The sequence below is a fragment of the Talpa europaea genome, assembly GCF_964194135.1.
Source record: "Talpa europaea genome assembly, chromosome: 6".
Lineage (NCBI taxonomy): Eukaryota > Metazoa > Chordata > Mammalia > Eulipotyphla > Talpidae > Talpa > Talpa europaea.
Window position 1 is genome coordinate 93,016,693 of NC_140072.1, and position 17,934 is coordinate 93,034,626.

Here is a 17,934-nt window from a genome sequence, read left to right on the forward strand (position 1 = left end):
GGAATGTAGGTCTTTCTTAACCAACTAGCAAGTTAATTTCATTTTATCTTTTTGTAACTAATTTATGACCTGATTTTACTGTTAATTTTTTTATTAAAAATGAAGTTAACTAGTAATATTTTAGCCTGTCTTGATTGATATTAATTACCTTTTTTCATTTGTTTTATCTAGTAAAACAGGTCTTGGTTTTAGTTCAATACGTCACTGTCTGTTAAAGGAAAGTCAAAGGTTAAGTGGAAGTCTAACATATGAAGATACAGAAACTGTTCAACTGATTCAAAATGGGAACAACAAGTGATGAGATGGTATCTGTGGAACAGACCTCCTCCTCTTTCAATCCTCTGTGTTTTGAGTGTGGTCAACAGCATTGGACAAAAGAAAACCATTTGTACAATTACCAGAATGAAGTGGATGATGACCTGGTCTGCCATATTTGCCTTCAGCCTCTGTTGCAGCCCCTGGATACCCCTTGCGGACACACATTCTGCTGCAAGTGCCTCAGAAACTTCTTACAAGAGAAAGATTTCTGTCCCCTGGATCGGAAGAGACTTCATTTTAAATTGTGTAAGAAGTCTAGTATTCTAGTTCATAAACTTCTGGACAAATTATTAGTGTTATGTCCATTTTCTTCAGTGTGCCAAGATGTAATGCAACGCTGTGATCTGGAAGCACATCTTAAAAATAGGTAAGTATAGAATATGAAAGAAAGAAAAGTAACTCTAGATTTATAAAAAGGTTATTCAAATAAGCAAATAAAGACTGGATAGGAAAAAAAGCATTAATAAATAGACAAATCAAACACAGAAGAGACAGCAAATAAGTATTTGTGAAACAGTAATATTTGGCGTTATTATCAAAAATGAGTACAAGAACTTCAGGAAAGAAATGCCATCCAATACCTATTAATATTTTTACTGGTGTAATATAAAGCTTTTATATTTATATGGCTAGCAGCATGTAATTATAGACTTCTTACAAAGCAATTTGTTTCAAAAACTGTAAATGTAAATATCTTTTTATCTGTCTTATTATCCTAAGGAAGTAGCTCAAAAGAAGGAAAAATTATATATGAAGATGTTCACTCTAACATTTTGTACAGTTCAGTCAATTGGAGTCGATCTAATTATTTAGCAGTAGGGGAAGAGTTAAAAATAATGATAGCATACCAACTCAATGGAATATTATGCCGCCAGTAAAAATGATAGTTTTACTGCAACATGGACATGAATATACATGATTTTGTTTGCCAAGATCTTGTAAAGATTCTGTGTTTAGTAACTGGAATGAATAAGAACTAGGGACTGAAAACTTTAAAACATGTAGTGGGGATGTTTGTCTTACTAATAAAAGGTTAAGTTATTTTTTTGGCTGATTTTTTAGTGAGTTTTATAACTTGAATTTAGTGAAAGATGATCTTTAAAATCATTATACACTTAGGAAAGGTTAAAATACTTCATGTCATAAGTAGGTAAAATCACATAAAATGACAAATGTATTAATTTCTAATTTTCAAAGTTAAGCCAATTGTGCTTTGTAAATCTGCAGTAATATTGATTCTGTGAAAAGCCATGTACTCTAAAATACATTGGATTTAGAAATAATAATACAGCCTCGCATAGAACATCTTGTCATTATACTCACATATAAAATAGAATTTAAAGATTATCTAATCACTACAAATCAGGAAACTGAATCACAAAGCTTAGAGATAGTTAATGATATAGTTAGGCTTAAACCTCAATTATCTTATTTACTGTTCCAGTATACCATGCTGACTTTACAACAGGTTGAATCATGTCTCTACTACTCTAGAGTAGTAAAAGTTTTATATACACATGAGTAATATACATATTCATTCTGCTTCTAAATATCAGTGTCATAAAATCAGTGTAACATTAGAAATAATTAAGACAAACAAGAAAGAATAAGATGTTTCTAAAATGTCAGAAACATGAACATGTCTAGAAAAGTTTCTGAAATTTAATCTGTTTTGTTTATAAATAAGAGCTAAGAAAAAGTGTAGGGTAGATTATATAGACTTTTGAAAATGCAGAGTCTTAAGTTTTTGTTTCTCTTTGATAACCAGAAGACATAGAATATGAACATGATAGCCAAGTCCTAGAAATTGACCCCAACTTTTGAATATACTAGTCTGGATCAAGATTAGTTATGACTGAGGTTGAAGAATATTTAAGCTTTTCATATTCCTCTTAGTGATACTGTTGTTTTTTAAGGGATAGTTTCTCTTATGACTTGTTTATGAACATCAATTATAGGATGCTAGAAGAACTGAATAAAGTCTCAATTCAATTACTAATTATTTTGATAGTGAGATATAAATTTCACAAAAGTTTATATAAATTGCATTATAAGAATTTCATATGTGGTTGAAGTATCATTAATACTTCGTTTCAAACTATAATGATGATATTAAGAACTTGGGACTTACAAACTGTCCTTTCATTTTTCAGTTGATGAAGGCTAAACGGTCATGTCCAGTTGAGTGTTTGATTTTCCATGTATGCTCATTAATATTAGTTTGCTAATTTAACACTTTCTGAAATGTCTTAGGCTTATGTTGTAAAAGATACATTGATGAAGGTATATGATTTGAAAAAGTGGGTGACAGCTAATTATTGATGATAAACTATTGATTATAAAGATATAAAAAGACAAATTTTATAAATTTAATATAATTTTTATTTCCCATTTGAACAGCTAATGAGATAATGTGATAAACAGCCTGACCTTTTTCTAGTCTCTTGATTAAAAATTTTGAAGTTCAAGTAGAAATGTTTATTATCTACTGTGTGCTGGATACTTAAGTATCTGTAAGCTGATAGTTAGAATCTACTGTTGGATTGTAAATTTCCTTAGGGTCAGTACCAGGTTTTTGCTAGTCTTTGAAATCCCTTGCCCAAAGTTGATAATTATTGTTCAATTAAATTGTTAATCTATGTTCTGGTTATCCAATGCAGAGAAACTGACCACTCTAAGCATAGTGACATAAAACAACAAGCATTTGTTTCTTCACATGGACTCTGTGAGTCAGGGATTCAGACAGGGCACAGCAGGGATGGCTTGTCTCTGTTATGTGATATCTGGGCCACAGCTGGGAAGAACTGAAAGTCCGGGACTGCAACAGTTGGAACAGGAGAATCTATTTTCAAGATGGCGTCTTCATTCACATGTCTGGCACCTTGTTGGAAATTATAAAGGCACAGGTCACCTAAGACTTGTCAACTGAAGAGCCGAGAGGTGGCCTCTATTTAAGGTTCTCTTACATGGTGCTCAGTGTTCCAGTAAACAAGGCAGACGCTGCTTGACCAAGTTGATCTATTGAAGATACATGACATCCCTTATGCTGTTAACTGTGTTTGAAAGTCTCAGTCTACCCGATTAAAGGGGAGAGAACAGAGTTCATTTTGTGGTAAAAGGAGGTCAAAAAATGTGCAGTCATGTTTTAAAAGCAACATGAACTAGCAATAAGAGTGATTTCATGAGGCATAGAATTTGATTATGACTGTTGCATCCCTGCGTACAGTCTCACTCATTTGTTAGGAATTGATATTTCATTGAAATTCAGAAAATTTCAGCATTAGCAACCATGGTTCATTGTTTAAAAGTTACATGACTATCTTATGCCTTTGTTCTTGAATTTTTAGGATTTAGAAATCTCTTTATTAGTGTGAGGAGTAGTTTGCATAAATCTGGTAATTTTATGTTTAAAATTACCTTATTTAAATGAAATTCTACTCTTAAGAAATCTGCTTCAGTTTTGAGAACAGCTGACATTTTCTTCTACAGCTAAAAATAAAAAAAATTATAAATGAATATGTTTTTAAATAAATTCACTAATGATTATATGTTAGTATATGTTAGTAAAACACTGCAGAATTCATTGGAAATGGGAAAGTGCCCTCTTTGAAGGAGAACTAGGTAGCCCAAAAGAAATATTCTCTATACTGTACTAAGCATTATAACATTTTAGTAATTACTTTCTAAATTCTGCCAAGCACCATCAACTATAAAGCATTCTTCCTCTTTTCTTCTCATATCCTGTCTCATCCTCAACAATTTAACATTTAAATTTTATGGTAATTGTACCATAAATGTTAATTTTTTTTCTAAATTATTCATTTGTGTCTTTTATGAAGTAGACAAGCTTCAGAATCATTTTTCTTTTCTACTTAAAACTTATAGTTAACACTGTTATTAAAAGTTCATATATTAATAAAATAGAGAAAGCCTTTAAAAAAGTTTTTTTCCCAGGCCACCCCTGGTGGCATAGGTTGTTGAGTGCAGCGCTGTAAAGCTGTCCACAGCCTCTGCAGCGCAGGTTCGGTCCCTGCCGGCCAGGGAGATTCCCACATGGAGCTGCAGACCACTCCTGTCTCTCCCACTGCTCCCCTCAGCAGGGTATTTCAGTTAGTCTGCCTGTTCTGTTCCCTGCTCTGTCTCTGGTGAATCCTCTCACCCGACCGCGCACCTGGCCTGTACCCCGGTTCATGTATGCATGAATAAATAAATTTTTTTTTTTAAAAAAAGGAAGTTTTTTCCCCCATGTTGACACCTTTTCTATCATCAAATTGTTCCTTATGTGAGTCATTGTTATATCAGGGAATGAAGCCACTATATCATAATTCAACTTAGTTGATATGTAATTTTTGTCCCATAAAGGGAGCCAGAATAGCAGAGATGGAAGTACAACCTTCACCAAGAAAGACAAAGCCCCTCAATTTGGCTCTAGCTACTGCAAGGCTTGATTTTTAAAAATTTAAAAACATACCAGCATGTCACTATCCCTCTGGGGAGGTGCAGCCCTCAGCCTGTGGTAGGTCACACTGCCTCCAGTGTCCTGCCCTCCCCCCCTTTTTTTACAGACCATAGGTGGTGATTGTTTTTGTTTTTTTTTTTTTCAAAGCCTGTTGATAATATAACTATGTAGAGATAACATCAAAAGGTTGCATTCTTTAATAACCGTGATTTGTTTCATATCAGTAATTTTTAACTGCTTGGATATTACCATTTGCAGAGTTTATATATTTTTTCCACACCACCATCCCTCCTCCTCTTCCTGGTGTTTATTGATGTCCACTGATTTTTTTTTAATGTGTTTCACATTATCAATTTGTCTGCTATGTAAATGTCCAGTATTTTAGTATTGAATTTACTTGCTTTACTACACATATTTCTCTCAAACTCTCTCCATTTTTTTGAAAAAGGCTCATTTTATCCTTTCTTATGACTAAATAGTACTCCCTAGTTTAGATATATCACCTCTTCTTGATCCAGTTGTCCATTAGGACATGTAGGCTACTTCCATTTCCTAGCTATTGTAAATGATACTGCTTATGTACATTGTGAAACATAGGGATTTTGTGTTGATAATTTCATATTCTCTGGGTAGATACCCAAGAGTGAGATTTCTGAGTCATATAGTATTTCCATTTTTAGATTTCTAAGGTAAACCAAGGTTACTTTCCATAATGAATGTGCCTAGTGACATTCTACTAACAGGGTAATAAAGCTTCTCTTTTCTCCGTATTCTCTGCAGCACTTGTTGGAGATCTTTTTAATATGTGCCATTCTCATGTATGTGAAATGGTATTTCATTGTGGTTTTAACCTGCGTCTCTCTTACTCGAAGTGATAATGAATACTTATGTCTGTTGGCCTGGATATCCTCTTTTGATGACTTGTCTGTTTATGTGTGCTACCCATTTATTAATTGGGTTTTTTAATCCTCAAATTATTTTTATATATCTTGAATATTTGTTCCTTATCAGCTATATATTGTGTAAATATTTTCTCCCATTGAATAGGGTATCTTTTTAATCATCTTTTGTATTATTTTGCTGGATAAAAGTTTTTTAGCTAATCCAAATTATTTATTTTTGTTTTTATTTCCCTTGCCATAGCATAAAGTCCCCGAAAGTATCTTTTTATCTTTGATGTCATGAAATATATCACCAATATTTTCATCTATGTTTTTTATTATTGCAAGTCTTATATCTAAAAACTTCATCCATTTGGAGTTTATTTTTTAGTATGGGGTTAACAAAGTTACAACTTTATTTTTTATGTGTAGCTTTCCAATTTTCCTAGCACCATATATTTAAGAGGCTGTCCTTTCCCCATTGTATGCTCATAGCTGCTTTATCATAGATAAGGCACTGGTATGTTTGTGGATTTATTTCTGGACTCCAGTGCCCTTTTTAAGGGCAGTCCACTATCTCAGAGCTCCATAGCCACCTTTATTTTCTGATCACATGCCTACCCTGATCTAATTAAACATTGCATGCATTTCTGTTCAGTTGTTTTTTTTTATTCATTTTTAATATCCTCAATCTAGCCTCCTGCAACACTGAATTACCTGCTTGAATAATCCACATTATATCCCCATGCCAATTGGGACTTGTGTTGTTATTGTTAAATATTCATATTTAAAAAGATGTATAGACTTTTGTTTTTTGTGATTTTTTTTTTTTAATGTTTGTTAAGACCTTTCTCGCTCATCCGTTTTGTTTCTGGGCTCAAAAATTTGGGTATCAAATTCAATTTATGTTTTCCTAAAGCCCAGAAAAAGAACTCCATAGAATGAATTTAGTATGATAATAATGAAAAGAATCTTTGAAATCAAACTTGAATTCATTTGGATTTTGACTCTGCAGTTGAATAACTATGTGATGTCGGTTTAATTTTCAAATTTGTGAAATGGGGATGGTAGAGTCATCTTTCTTTTTCAGTTCCAAGTGTTTAGAAACTTAAGGGATGGTGGCTCTGGAATGCCTGTGATTATGCACTTTTGTCTGTCCAAGCCTGCTCTGATCTACTCAGCCCCTAAGTAGTATTTTTTAAATAGCTTTTTGAAATATATTTTACCTACTATAAAATGCCCCCATTTTTAAAGTGCACAGCTTAATGGATTTTTTTAGTATATTCACAGAATTGTACAGCCATCATCACAATTTAATTTTTAGAACATTTTTCAACCCCCCAAAAGAAACCCCATCCCATTATCAGCCATTCCCTAGATGCACAGATTGTGAATGGTCTGTCCAAGCTTCTCTTTCTCTTAATCCCTGTAATTTTTAGTGTGCACTGTCTATAGAATACATGCATTGTGTTAACAGAAATGCTTGTATTATAGTCTTGGCTTTTGACCTCATCACTGAAAATGTTCTGATGTCGCCATGACCTTCTCATTGCCAAATCAAAGCAATGCTTTCTGATCCTTACCCTGTTTGCCCCTCTTGTGGTAGTTGTATTATCGGTCACTTTTTCTTTTTTGGCACTCTTTTATCTCTTCATTAGGCTGAAATCTCTGTCTCATAGTCTCCTGTTCAGTAGTTCTGTCTCAGACTACTCAGGTGGTCTATCGTGTTTAAATATGGATATTCCCTGAGGTTCTCTCTATAACCTTCTAATGCTTGAGAAAGACTTTTGAATTTTAACTTTTTTTTGTTCCCCTTAGTAATTACTGTATTTCATTGGGAATTTTAAATATACCTGTTTCTTTATCTTCCTAACAACTTTTGGTTTACCTTTTTAAATTTACTTTTGCATGTTCAGTAACTATAAGATAGGCCTTATATTTAGTATGTAGATTTTTTTGTTGTTGTTACCTAGGCTTATTTCCACATTCTATGTTCACATCCTATTTATATTTCCTTATCATTTCCTATAGCTAGTTCATTTTTTCCCATTGCAGGCTAGCTATTTCCCATGTAGATATTTGGGCATGATATGTATTTTGAAAATTAAACCTTTACCTTTTTTGTGATAATTGTTAATTGTTTTTATCTCAATTTTTTGATTGAATATTTTAAAAATATATTTCTAGTGAAATCTGTTTGATTAAACACAAATTTTTCCAAGATCAGTTTTCAAAAATATTTGTAAAGTCTTTATAAGAACAAACCTTGGAATGTCACTTATCAGTGCAGAAAGCAAAATCAGTTCTCCCTTTTCTTAAGTAATGAGAGGATGTTGAATAAAGAAGTTTCATAATGATCCTTTTCAAGAACTTGAAATCCAGGACTTAAAATGAATCTTTCATTCATGATAGGTAACTTTCAATTTAATTGAATTTAATATTATATATAATTTTGATTTAATGTTTAGATTTTTAAAAATACTGTCATTGAGCAAAGGTTTGCACACCAAGACATGAGACTGTTGCCTACCCTCCCCAGCCTTGCTCTACCTCCTTACCCCAGCATGAAAGTAAGTGGTGTCTAGACAGTAGTGTTAAGCTCTAGGAATGTGTGTCTGCTTCTCCTTTACTAATATGCTTCTCCTCCCACCCTTCAAACTGCATGAGTCACTTTGTCTAATCAAGTTGGTAGATGAAAAAGAACTGGCACCTTGACATCACATGTGTAAAGACTTTGTTTAAATGTTTAAATAACTATCTACCCTTTTTGTTTGCTTGAACAAGCAAGCTCATATTTCTTAGTGCTTATGTAAGTTTCCCAAGTACTTCCAATATATTCTTCAAGTTACATAACCTATCTATAATTGCACTATTGAAACTTCAATTTTATCCAGGAGATGTGTTTTATCTCCTTCCATGTCTATCATAAATAAGTTATTTGGACCTCCGTTGTGCTTTCCTGCAAGTTATAAAGCTTCAAATATGTTGGGTACCCATACTGAATAAATGTGCAACACTGGCTGTGAGAGTAGAGGTATAATGGCACTCAAAGTCTAAGATAGGATGTTTAAGCTTATATGGAAGAAACTGCTGATTCCACTCCTATGGTTAAACTGGTTGACCTGTAAAAAAGGCTTATGTAATCAGAATTACAGTATAATTCTTGCAGTATAAAGACAACTGTACTGGTGTATATATTTCTGGCATACTAGTTATACCTGAATAAAATTTTTTATTCAGGTATTCTGTGAAATATATACCAGCCATTGTTTGTGGTGACCCCTTGTTTTAAATTTGCCATGTGGAATGGTAAATGGAGATTAAAATTGGAAGTATACACTGCTGTAGGTACTTCTAGATGCTTTTTAGAGAAGCCATTGCCATTCTTTTGTGGTATAAGCTACTAATCACTTTTTTCCTTTCAAATCATCTGGAAACCACTTGGTGTTCTTTTTTCTAGATGTCCTGGAGCTTCTCATAGGAGAGTTGCCCTAGAGAGAAGGAAAACTAGTAAAACTCAGACGGAGCTTGAAAATGAAAATGGACCCACTCTCATAGATGTACCAGGTACTTTACCACCTGAAACAGACTGTTTGGGAACAGGCACAGTGCCCACCGAGCGAAACTTGACCCCAGCATCTCTTCCCTCGTGGGAGGAGCCAGGCCTGGACAATCCTGCCTTCGAGGAGAACAGCACAGCTGACAGTATGTGCCCACTTTCTTTTGTATTTCATCTGTTTTCCAATCAGCATTCCTCTCCTTCCCAGTACTCTCTATTACTCTCCCAACATAGTTTTTATTGCCCTTGTTAAAAAAGTTAATTTATTGAGATACAATTTATATTTTAGAAACAACATGAATTTTACTCCAGAAGAAGTTGCCCTGTCCCCATCCCTTTTTTTACCATAGTCCATGAATTCACTAGGCATTATCATGCATCTTATTTTTTGTGTATTCAAAACCCTGTTGCTTCTAGACTCTGAAATTAACAATATCACAACAAAACAGCAAAAGCAGTACCTCAGGTTAAGTGCTTACTCTGTCAGGCTTTGTGCCAAGCACTTTCCACACATAAATTGGATGAAATACATGTAACAATATTATGAGATTTCTTTGTAACAACTGAGAAAACCAAGCCTTGATAGACTGTTGGTCAAGTTTGGACAACCAGGCGGTGCCTAGGTATATATCAGAGTCCAAGGTCATGCTTTTGCACTCCTCTGATAGTAGCCATTAAGCTAACTCTACCGCCCACTAGGAAACTTAACAGAAAGCCTGTCGTCATTGATTTGGGATATATCTTGATAGTTGGCCTGGTATTTGCTTTTAAATATCATTTTCTCTTACAAATTACAAGTTTTACCCAAGGGATGTATATCTGTCACAGTTGCAATCTTTTCCTGAGGCTCAATTCAAGACTCCACTGTTTTCAGAGCTTGATCTGACTATTTCTTGGCATCTATGGTGATCATATACCACAAAGTTAGTCTTTTCTACCTTGTGTTATTTGCAATTGTTTCATGGACCAAACTTTCTCTTGCGAGTTAGGACAAGGTGACATTCTCTTAATAATCCTTTATCAGATCATTGTGTCTCCTCAGTAATTTGATGCATAGTAGCTATTTCTTGATTATTTGCTCATCACCTTTCTAAGAGGAAATATTTTGATAATCCTAGCATAAATATTTTTGGTCATTCTGTTTCTATTATCTGGTGGTGTTGCTTTTTAATTTATCATTTGTTAATATAAGATGACCTGTTTACATGAAGATAATTGAAATATGATACATTTTTCTTTTTGTCTCTCATTTTTAACTTGACAGGTGCTCAACAGCCACTTAGTTTACCAGAAGGTGAAATTACCACAATTGAAATACACCGGTCTAATCCTTATATTCAGTTAGGAATTAGCATTGTGGGTGGCAATGAAACGCCACTGATTAACATTGTTATCCAGGAAGTCTATCGGGATGGGATAATAGCCCGAGATGGAAGACTCCTTGCTGGAGACCAAATTCTTCAGGTATCAGTTTTAATTTTTCTCTCATCTTGCACCCTTTTATAGTTATTCATAACTTTAAAATTTAGAAAATTGTGGTATTGTGAAACCTGAATTATGTAAAGGTTAATGTTGCTGTGTTGATATGAAAAACATCAGAATTTATCTGTAATTTCCCTATATTCATGAAATGTATTTTTTTCCTCCCTACCTTAATTTTCAGCCACACTCCTGACACAGCAGATGGTGTTTGGACTATTGGGGCCAGTTAGATTCTTCATAACTTAATCTCAGTTGGCTATTTTGGGACCACCTTTTATCTACCCTGAAATTCTCTTGGCCCACCAGCCTTATCCCTAGTCTAGTTTTCCCATCCATTTATTACTTTCATTGTCTGATTTATCCTACTATACTATACCCTGAGCACCATAATCCAGAAGACAACATCATGCAGCACAAATTTCATATAATTTGTGCCATAAAATTCAGAGATCATAGGTATCTCTTGTTAGCTCCCTAATAATCTTTCTTCGTTAACCCTTAATATTGCCCTTATCTCTTCTCTTTTAAAAAATGATCTTTAACAAGAAATAGCTATTCCCAGGAAAGAACTAGCTTGGGACAAGATGATATTTTGTTAGAGGCCATATTGTGCATTGTTTTTATTTGATTTCCTTTAATACAATTTGAGGTTAGTTTTTCAGGTTTTTTTTGCTAATATAGTTCATCAGTGGACATTTAGTTTTCTATTTTGGAGTATTATTTATTAACATAACTGAATCTTTATACCTCAAATTATAGCTACTTGAAATTATTGTATTTTGGGGAGCTTAACTCAGTTATAAATCTGCATTATAGAAATTCTAATACATTATTATTGTTTATGGAAGCATACATATTAGCAACTCTAAAAATGGTGATCTTAAATCCAGTTTAATGATTCAAATTGATAAGAAAAGTATGAGTATATATCCTGATTAATGAATTCACAAAGGATCTCTCCTATTGCGGACCCTGACTTCTGGCCTTTGACTGGTATGCTAGACCCGCTAAGTAAAGCCATACCCTTTGCCCAATGTAAAATATTTATGGTAATTTAAAAGTGAACATTGGAAAGAAGGTTGGTTGGAATTTTTTACTCCTCGTTATATCCATCTTTATATAAACCATATATATAATACAGTGAGAAAATTGGAAAATACAATTAAGGTGATTTTTTTATAGACAAAAGTGCTAGCAAGCTTATGTTTTTTATTTTAGCAAACCATAGAATAATGTTATTCTATTAAATAGACTTTTTGAAAAGAATCTTAAAAAATAATATAATTTTTAGATTATTTGAAGAATGTATTTTAAATTTGATCAGTCATTAGTTATTTCAAAGGAAAATAATTATAGCCGTGTGTTAGGTTTTTTTTTTGAAAGATTTTATTTATTTTTGCATAGAAGGATTGGGGTATAGGCCAGAGGTGCAGGTGGTGAGAAAACTCACCAGAGACAGAGTGGGCAGCAAAATAAGTGGATTGACTAAAATACACTGCTCCTGTCAGGGAGACAATAGAGGTCTGCTGCACCAGATGTGGGTTAGCCCCCTGGCTAGAGATCGAACTCAGGCCCTTGCAATGATAGCACTGAGACTAACCCCTAGGCCACTAGGGAAGCCCCATGTATTAGTTTCATTTGTTTAGCTACAGTGGTAGAATTTACTATGCTGGTGCTGTTTTTACAAAGTCTAAAAACAGTATTTTATTGGTCTCTGCTTTCTCTAAATTTCACTGGCAACCATAAATCATAAAGAAAAATCCTTTCCAATTGTAAGATATTCCACAAACTACTTCACAAAGATGATATGATGCTGTATGCTTACACATGATTATAGCTAGATTTCATCCAGACATTTTATAAAGTCATTTGTGATAAATCTGAACATAAAATGGGAAAATGTGAACCTAGAGATAGGTAGCTTTTTAGCTGAATAGCAAGAAATGATTAATTTTGACTAGTCAATGAAACCATGTCAGGCTGGTTTTCTTAGAAACTGCCTTGAAGTTCTATTCTTGACCCTATGTTATTCAACATTTTTATCAAGGATTTGTTTGCTAATAAATGAATTCATGTTGCCAACTAGGGAGACAAATTTGTGTATGACATTAATGAATTTGATGACTGAATTTTAAAAGATGTCCATGGGTCAAAGTCCTAACAAAATTCAAGTTAGTATTGTTCAAAACTATTAAACAAATAAGAAGGGCAGGGCTTTGCATAATGTAGATTCAACTGAAAAAAAAAAAAAAAACACTTAAGAATTTTAGATGAGCACAAACACCTAGAGCCTGTCACTAAAAGATGTTCAGAAGATGTTGCTCTCCCTCTCACTTTCATCTTAGACAGATTGAGAGACTTTCTAATTGTGATCAATATGAAGAATTGTACTAACCTCATCCTCTAACTAGGTGAATAATTGAAGCTAGGTGTATTTTCTTACTGATAGTACATGGCCAAGGATCATTCATTATGTTTATTTCAAGATTATAAAGTTTAATAAATATAAATACTTTGAATTACACTTACTGTATTAGGTATATACAATATATCTAATTTCTTTTCTTTAAAGTAAAAGTTAAACATCTATATTCAGGTTGTATGCTAGAATATGCTGCTTTCCTTTATATAAAACTCAAGTTTATTTTCTTTAGCGTAATTGTATTTCATTTATAATCCTGTAAAACTTTGACTTCTGTTCCATTAAACTAGTATTTCATTAGCACTTGCCATATGCTGATCATAAGTGTTCATTTTCATCCTAATGCTGTGAAGTAGATACTAAACACATTTTACAGATGAGGAAACACACTCAAGTTCTATAGTTTACCCTTGGTTATCCAGTTAGTACACAGCAGAACCAAGGATTCTAATTTAAGTCTGTCGTTAAAACCTGTGGTCCTAACTACTATTTTCTACTTGATGCTGGTCATTGTAAGCCATTAGTAGGAACTCGGTCTTTTGAAATGTTTGTAAAGGATTTTCTTTGTAAATAATGATTTCATAGAATTTTCACAACACATAGTTTCCTTTGGCGATGCTTTACAAACATTTTTACAAACTGGGGGAAAAAAAAGATTGTCATACTTTGGTTGTAATTCTTTTTTTCTAGGTGAACAACTATGATATTAGCAATGTGTCCCATAACTATGCCAGAGCTGTCCTCTCTCAGCCTTGCAACACGCTGCATCTCACCGTACTTAGAGAAAGACGCTTTGGCAACCGAGCTTATGGTCATTCTGATAATAATGCACCACGAGAAGACATTTTCCATGTGGTTCTCCATAAACGGGACTCTGGTGAGCAGCTTGGCATTAAACTTGTACGAAGGACAGATGAGCCAGGCGTCTTTATTCTTGACCTATTGGAAGGGGGACTGGCTGCTCAGGACGGGCGGTTGAGCAGCAATGACCGAGTACTCGCCATCAATGGACAGGACCTGAAGCATGGGACTCCTGAGCTGGCTGCCCAAATTATTCAGGTAACTCCTCTACATGTCTATTCCAGATACTTGGCCTTCACCACCATACATCAATAATTTGTTTTCATTAGCAAATAACATAAGAATCCAGGCAATATTTGATATTTCCCAGGAAAATCAAGCATGCCTCCCTAAATTGTTCAAAATCCACAATAGTATAACTTCATTATAGATAGACTCTTTTCTAAAAGCTATATACTGGTAAACTTCTGGTTATTTATAGACTACAGACTATACTTGCACAATCGTTTGCTTTCAAGACTTCACCTGGTATAAGATGGTAGTATTCACATTTAACAAGGGAGGAAAATGAGGCTCAGAGGAGTTTTTATTACCAAGGTTGTACTTAACCTTCTCCTCCTTTCAAAATCCATGAAATCGGGGGATAATACTCTTTTTTTTTTTTTTATTAAAAATGACTCTTCTCTATAGTGCTTTTTTTAAGTAATTCAGAACATTTCAGATATCATCATAACTTTTGTCCTCACAAAGTAGTAAGTACAGTCATTATTAAAGAAAAATCACATTTTCAGTCACAGCACTAGAACAAATCAGTTAGAAAAACATTCAGAGGGGAATCCCAGGTTCTGCCATATGCCATGGCATTTAATAGCATGGGTTCTACAGTGATAAGGATGAAACAAAATTGTGTCTTTGTTTAACATAAGCACAACAAAACACTATAAGGGAAACCAAACAATATAATTGAGCATCAGGAACCAAGTTGAAAGTCACTAAAAAAATGTATATATAATACCAAATCAAATACCAATGAAAATTTAAGACTGATAAGAAAACCCAAGTCTCAATCCCTTAGTTTATTCGTTTTTTAAAAAATTTTGGTTTAGTGTAACTGTAAGAAGATAAACAATACACTCACATACACAAAACCATAATGCTTTGAGAAGAGAGTCAGTCATTTCATAGACTTGAGGTTTAAGGAAATTAAATGCCTTAAGTTTTCCTCAAAGCAGAGGCAGTATTAGGAGCTTTCCCTGTGTATACCAGCCAGCTACTGCTTTGCTAAAAGCAAGTTCATCTTGTAAGAATGGGGGTTGATATGGGAAGTAAAAGGGGACGAGTGGAAAAAACAAATTAGTCCAGTTATGGGATTTAAAGGAAATAAAGTTAGGACCTCCCCTGGTGGCGCAGCGGTTGAGTGCTGGGCTGCGAAGCTGCCTGCAGCCTCTGCAGTGCCGGTTTGATCCCCAGCCCTCGGCGAGGGTCCCACTTGGCGCACAGACCCTTCCTGCTGCCCACTGCTCCCCTCAGCAGTGTACTTCGGTCCTTCTGCCTGTTCTTCTCCCTGCTCTGGCTCTGGTGAATCCTCTCACCCTCTTGCGCTTCTGACTGTACCCAGTGCTTGTATAAATAAATAAATAAATCTTTAAAAAAAAAAAGATAAAGTTAGGTGGACTTTATGAAGTAAGAAGTTAGAGAAATAGTATATATTTCAGGCATTGTTGAAATACTCTAATTTCTAAGTAATCCTCTAAATTTCTAAGCAAAATACAGAAAATATAGACACATAAGTAGAAAATACATTTAAAATTTTTCATGGTAATATATTTGGATTTTCATAAATTCAAATAATTAAAGAGTTGTATCATATGTTGTGCTATAATTTTTCCCAAACCATAGAAAACTAAGTTGCTCAATTTGTTAATTTTTGAAAAGAATGAAACAATTATTGTTTGGAGATTGTAATAACAGCAAGTTTTCCATGTCTGAAATAAAATAATGAAGATAAAATATAGAAAATAAAGAAGGAAGTTAAAATAACATTTAATCTAAACACCCTGAGATTTTCACATTAATGTTTTAGAGAATATCAGTGCAACATATCTAAACTATATGTCCAAAGATTAATAGGTACATATTTATACAAATACACATGTACTCATAAATTCTGTCTTTGAAACTTTTTCTTTATATATGTTGTGAATGTAAAATAAACTCTGATTTTGATTTTTAATGGCCAAAGTAGGTTTGTTATTATAATACAATTTATTTCATCAGTTCTCTATGACAGACTTTTATGTTTTATTTTCGGCCTTAAGACATTTTGTTAAACCTTCCTCCAAAAAGATCAAACCATAGCAATTTTTACTCCCAGAAACAGGATCTCTACTTACTTATGAATTATGGGGATTGTCATTTGGGTATGCTGCATTTTTAAAAATCTTTACTTTTCCTCTGTTTGAAGCCCTGAAATGTTCAGTGTGCAGTTTGTTTAAAGTTACTCTAAACCCAAGTATTATCCAGTCCACAAGTATTAAATGTCCACTGTCATGTGCATAGAATTTTGTCTTTCAAGCATTTTAGAAATATCAAGAATTTGTCTCTATTAGTTTTGCATAGCCAGGGGTTTTCCAGTAAAGTTAAAATACCGATTTTGGAGTATTTGGTGGTTTTGAGGTGTTAAGCAATAATGAAAATGAGTCTGTACTTTGAAGCAAAGTCACAAAGAGAGCGCCTCACACCTTCACACCATGCACTTCTAATGATCTGAAGTGTCAGAATTTTAATATCAGGATTCTAAATATTATGCTTTGGTATTTACCCCTTAAAGACTCTGCTTTGGGAGTCTGGGTGAATTACTATTCTTTTAGTTATTTTGAAGATTTGTCTTAAATTAGTTTACTAAAATTCTTGAATAAGCAAATGATTTTTAGTAGGACATTAATTTTGATTAAAACTAATTTCCGATTTAAAAACTGGAAATAATAGTATATCTTAATGTTATTGATTATAATTACACAGGATATCCCCACTTCTACCACAGGTCCTTGAAAGCAATCTGTCATATTTTACTAGAAAAAATAATTTGTAAATTAATAGTAAATTGGGAATTGTGGTCACAACCAAGAGTCAGCATCAAATAAAGCAGACCTATACATTAAAAGCCACGATAAATTTATAACTTAAAACTATATAATGGATATGAATCTGTGTTTAAAATGTAGGTATAGAGAAATGTGCGTATAAATTTGAAATGACAGTATGAACCTCTAAAATAATTTAATATAACTCTTAAGGATATGTCAGTGTCTGTATATGCATATATACACAGTATATGTATAAATGCTAATCTTGTTATTTAGAATCTAATCATTCTTTTCAGGACTGTTTAAACTGATATCCATTTTTTTTCTTCAAACCTATAGCAAGCAGAAACAAAGCTAGGCATAGTTTTATTGATTCTTATTTCAAAGTAGTCATGCAATTTATTTCAAAAGTCTCAGTGGACTTTAACCAAGTTTTCAGTTAGTTCCACAGGTTACCTTCTTTCCCTTGTACTCTCCCTCACGATGCTAAGACGATCTTGAAGGGGCAAAAAAGTATTTTTAATAAGTTACCCTTTAAGAAATCATAGAGGGGGCCTCCCTGGTGGCGCAAGGGTTAAGACGCAATCTATGAAGATGTCAGCAGCCTTTGCAGCATGAGTTCGATCCCTGACCGGCCAGGGAGAAACCCACATGGCAAGGCAGACCTCTCCTGTCTCGCCCGCTGCTTCCCCTCAGCAGTATATTTTAGTCAGTCTGCCTGTTCTGTTCCTCACTCTGTCTCTGGTGAATCCTCTCACCCCCCACATCTCTGGCCTGTACTCCAGCTCTTGTATGCATAAATAAATAAATCTTTGAAAAAGAAAAGAAATCATAGGGAACCATATGGTATTTGTCTGTGTTCATTTGACTTGTTTCATTTAGCATACCTTATTATTTCACTCATATGGAAAGTAAAGAAATAAAAG

The 17,934-nt window shown here is 33.8% G+C and overlaps 1 protein-coding gene across 1 annotated transcript in view; it reads left to right on the forward strand.

Moving 5' to 3' along the window:
• Positions 1-281: 281 nt before the first annotated feature.
• LNX2 (ligand of numb-protein X 2) overlaps positions 282-17,934 on the forward strand; it is a gene marked incomplete at both ends in the record, with an annotated part of 30,232 nt that continues 12,579 nt past the window's right edge. Inside the window, 4 exons of the mRNA XM_084235231.1 lie at positions 282-685; positions 9,119-9,363; positions 10,482-10,681; positions 13,812-14,180. Coding sequence (XP_084091357.1) covers positions 282-685; positions 9,119-9,363; positions 10,482-10,681; positions 13,812-14,180 — 1,218 coding nt within the window. The remainder of the gene's footprint in view (positions 686-9,118; positions 9,364-10,481; positions 10,682-13,811; positions 14,181-17,934) is intronic.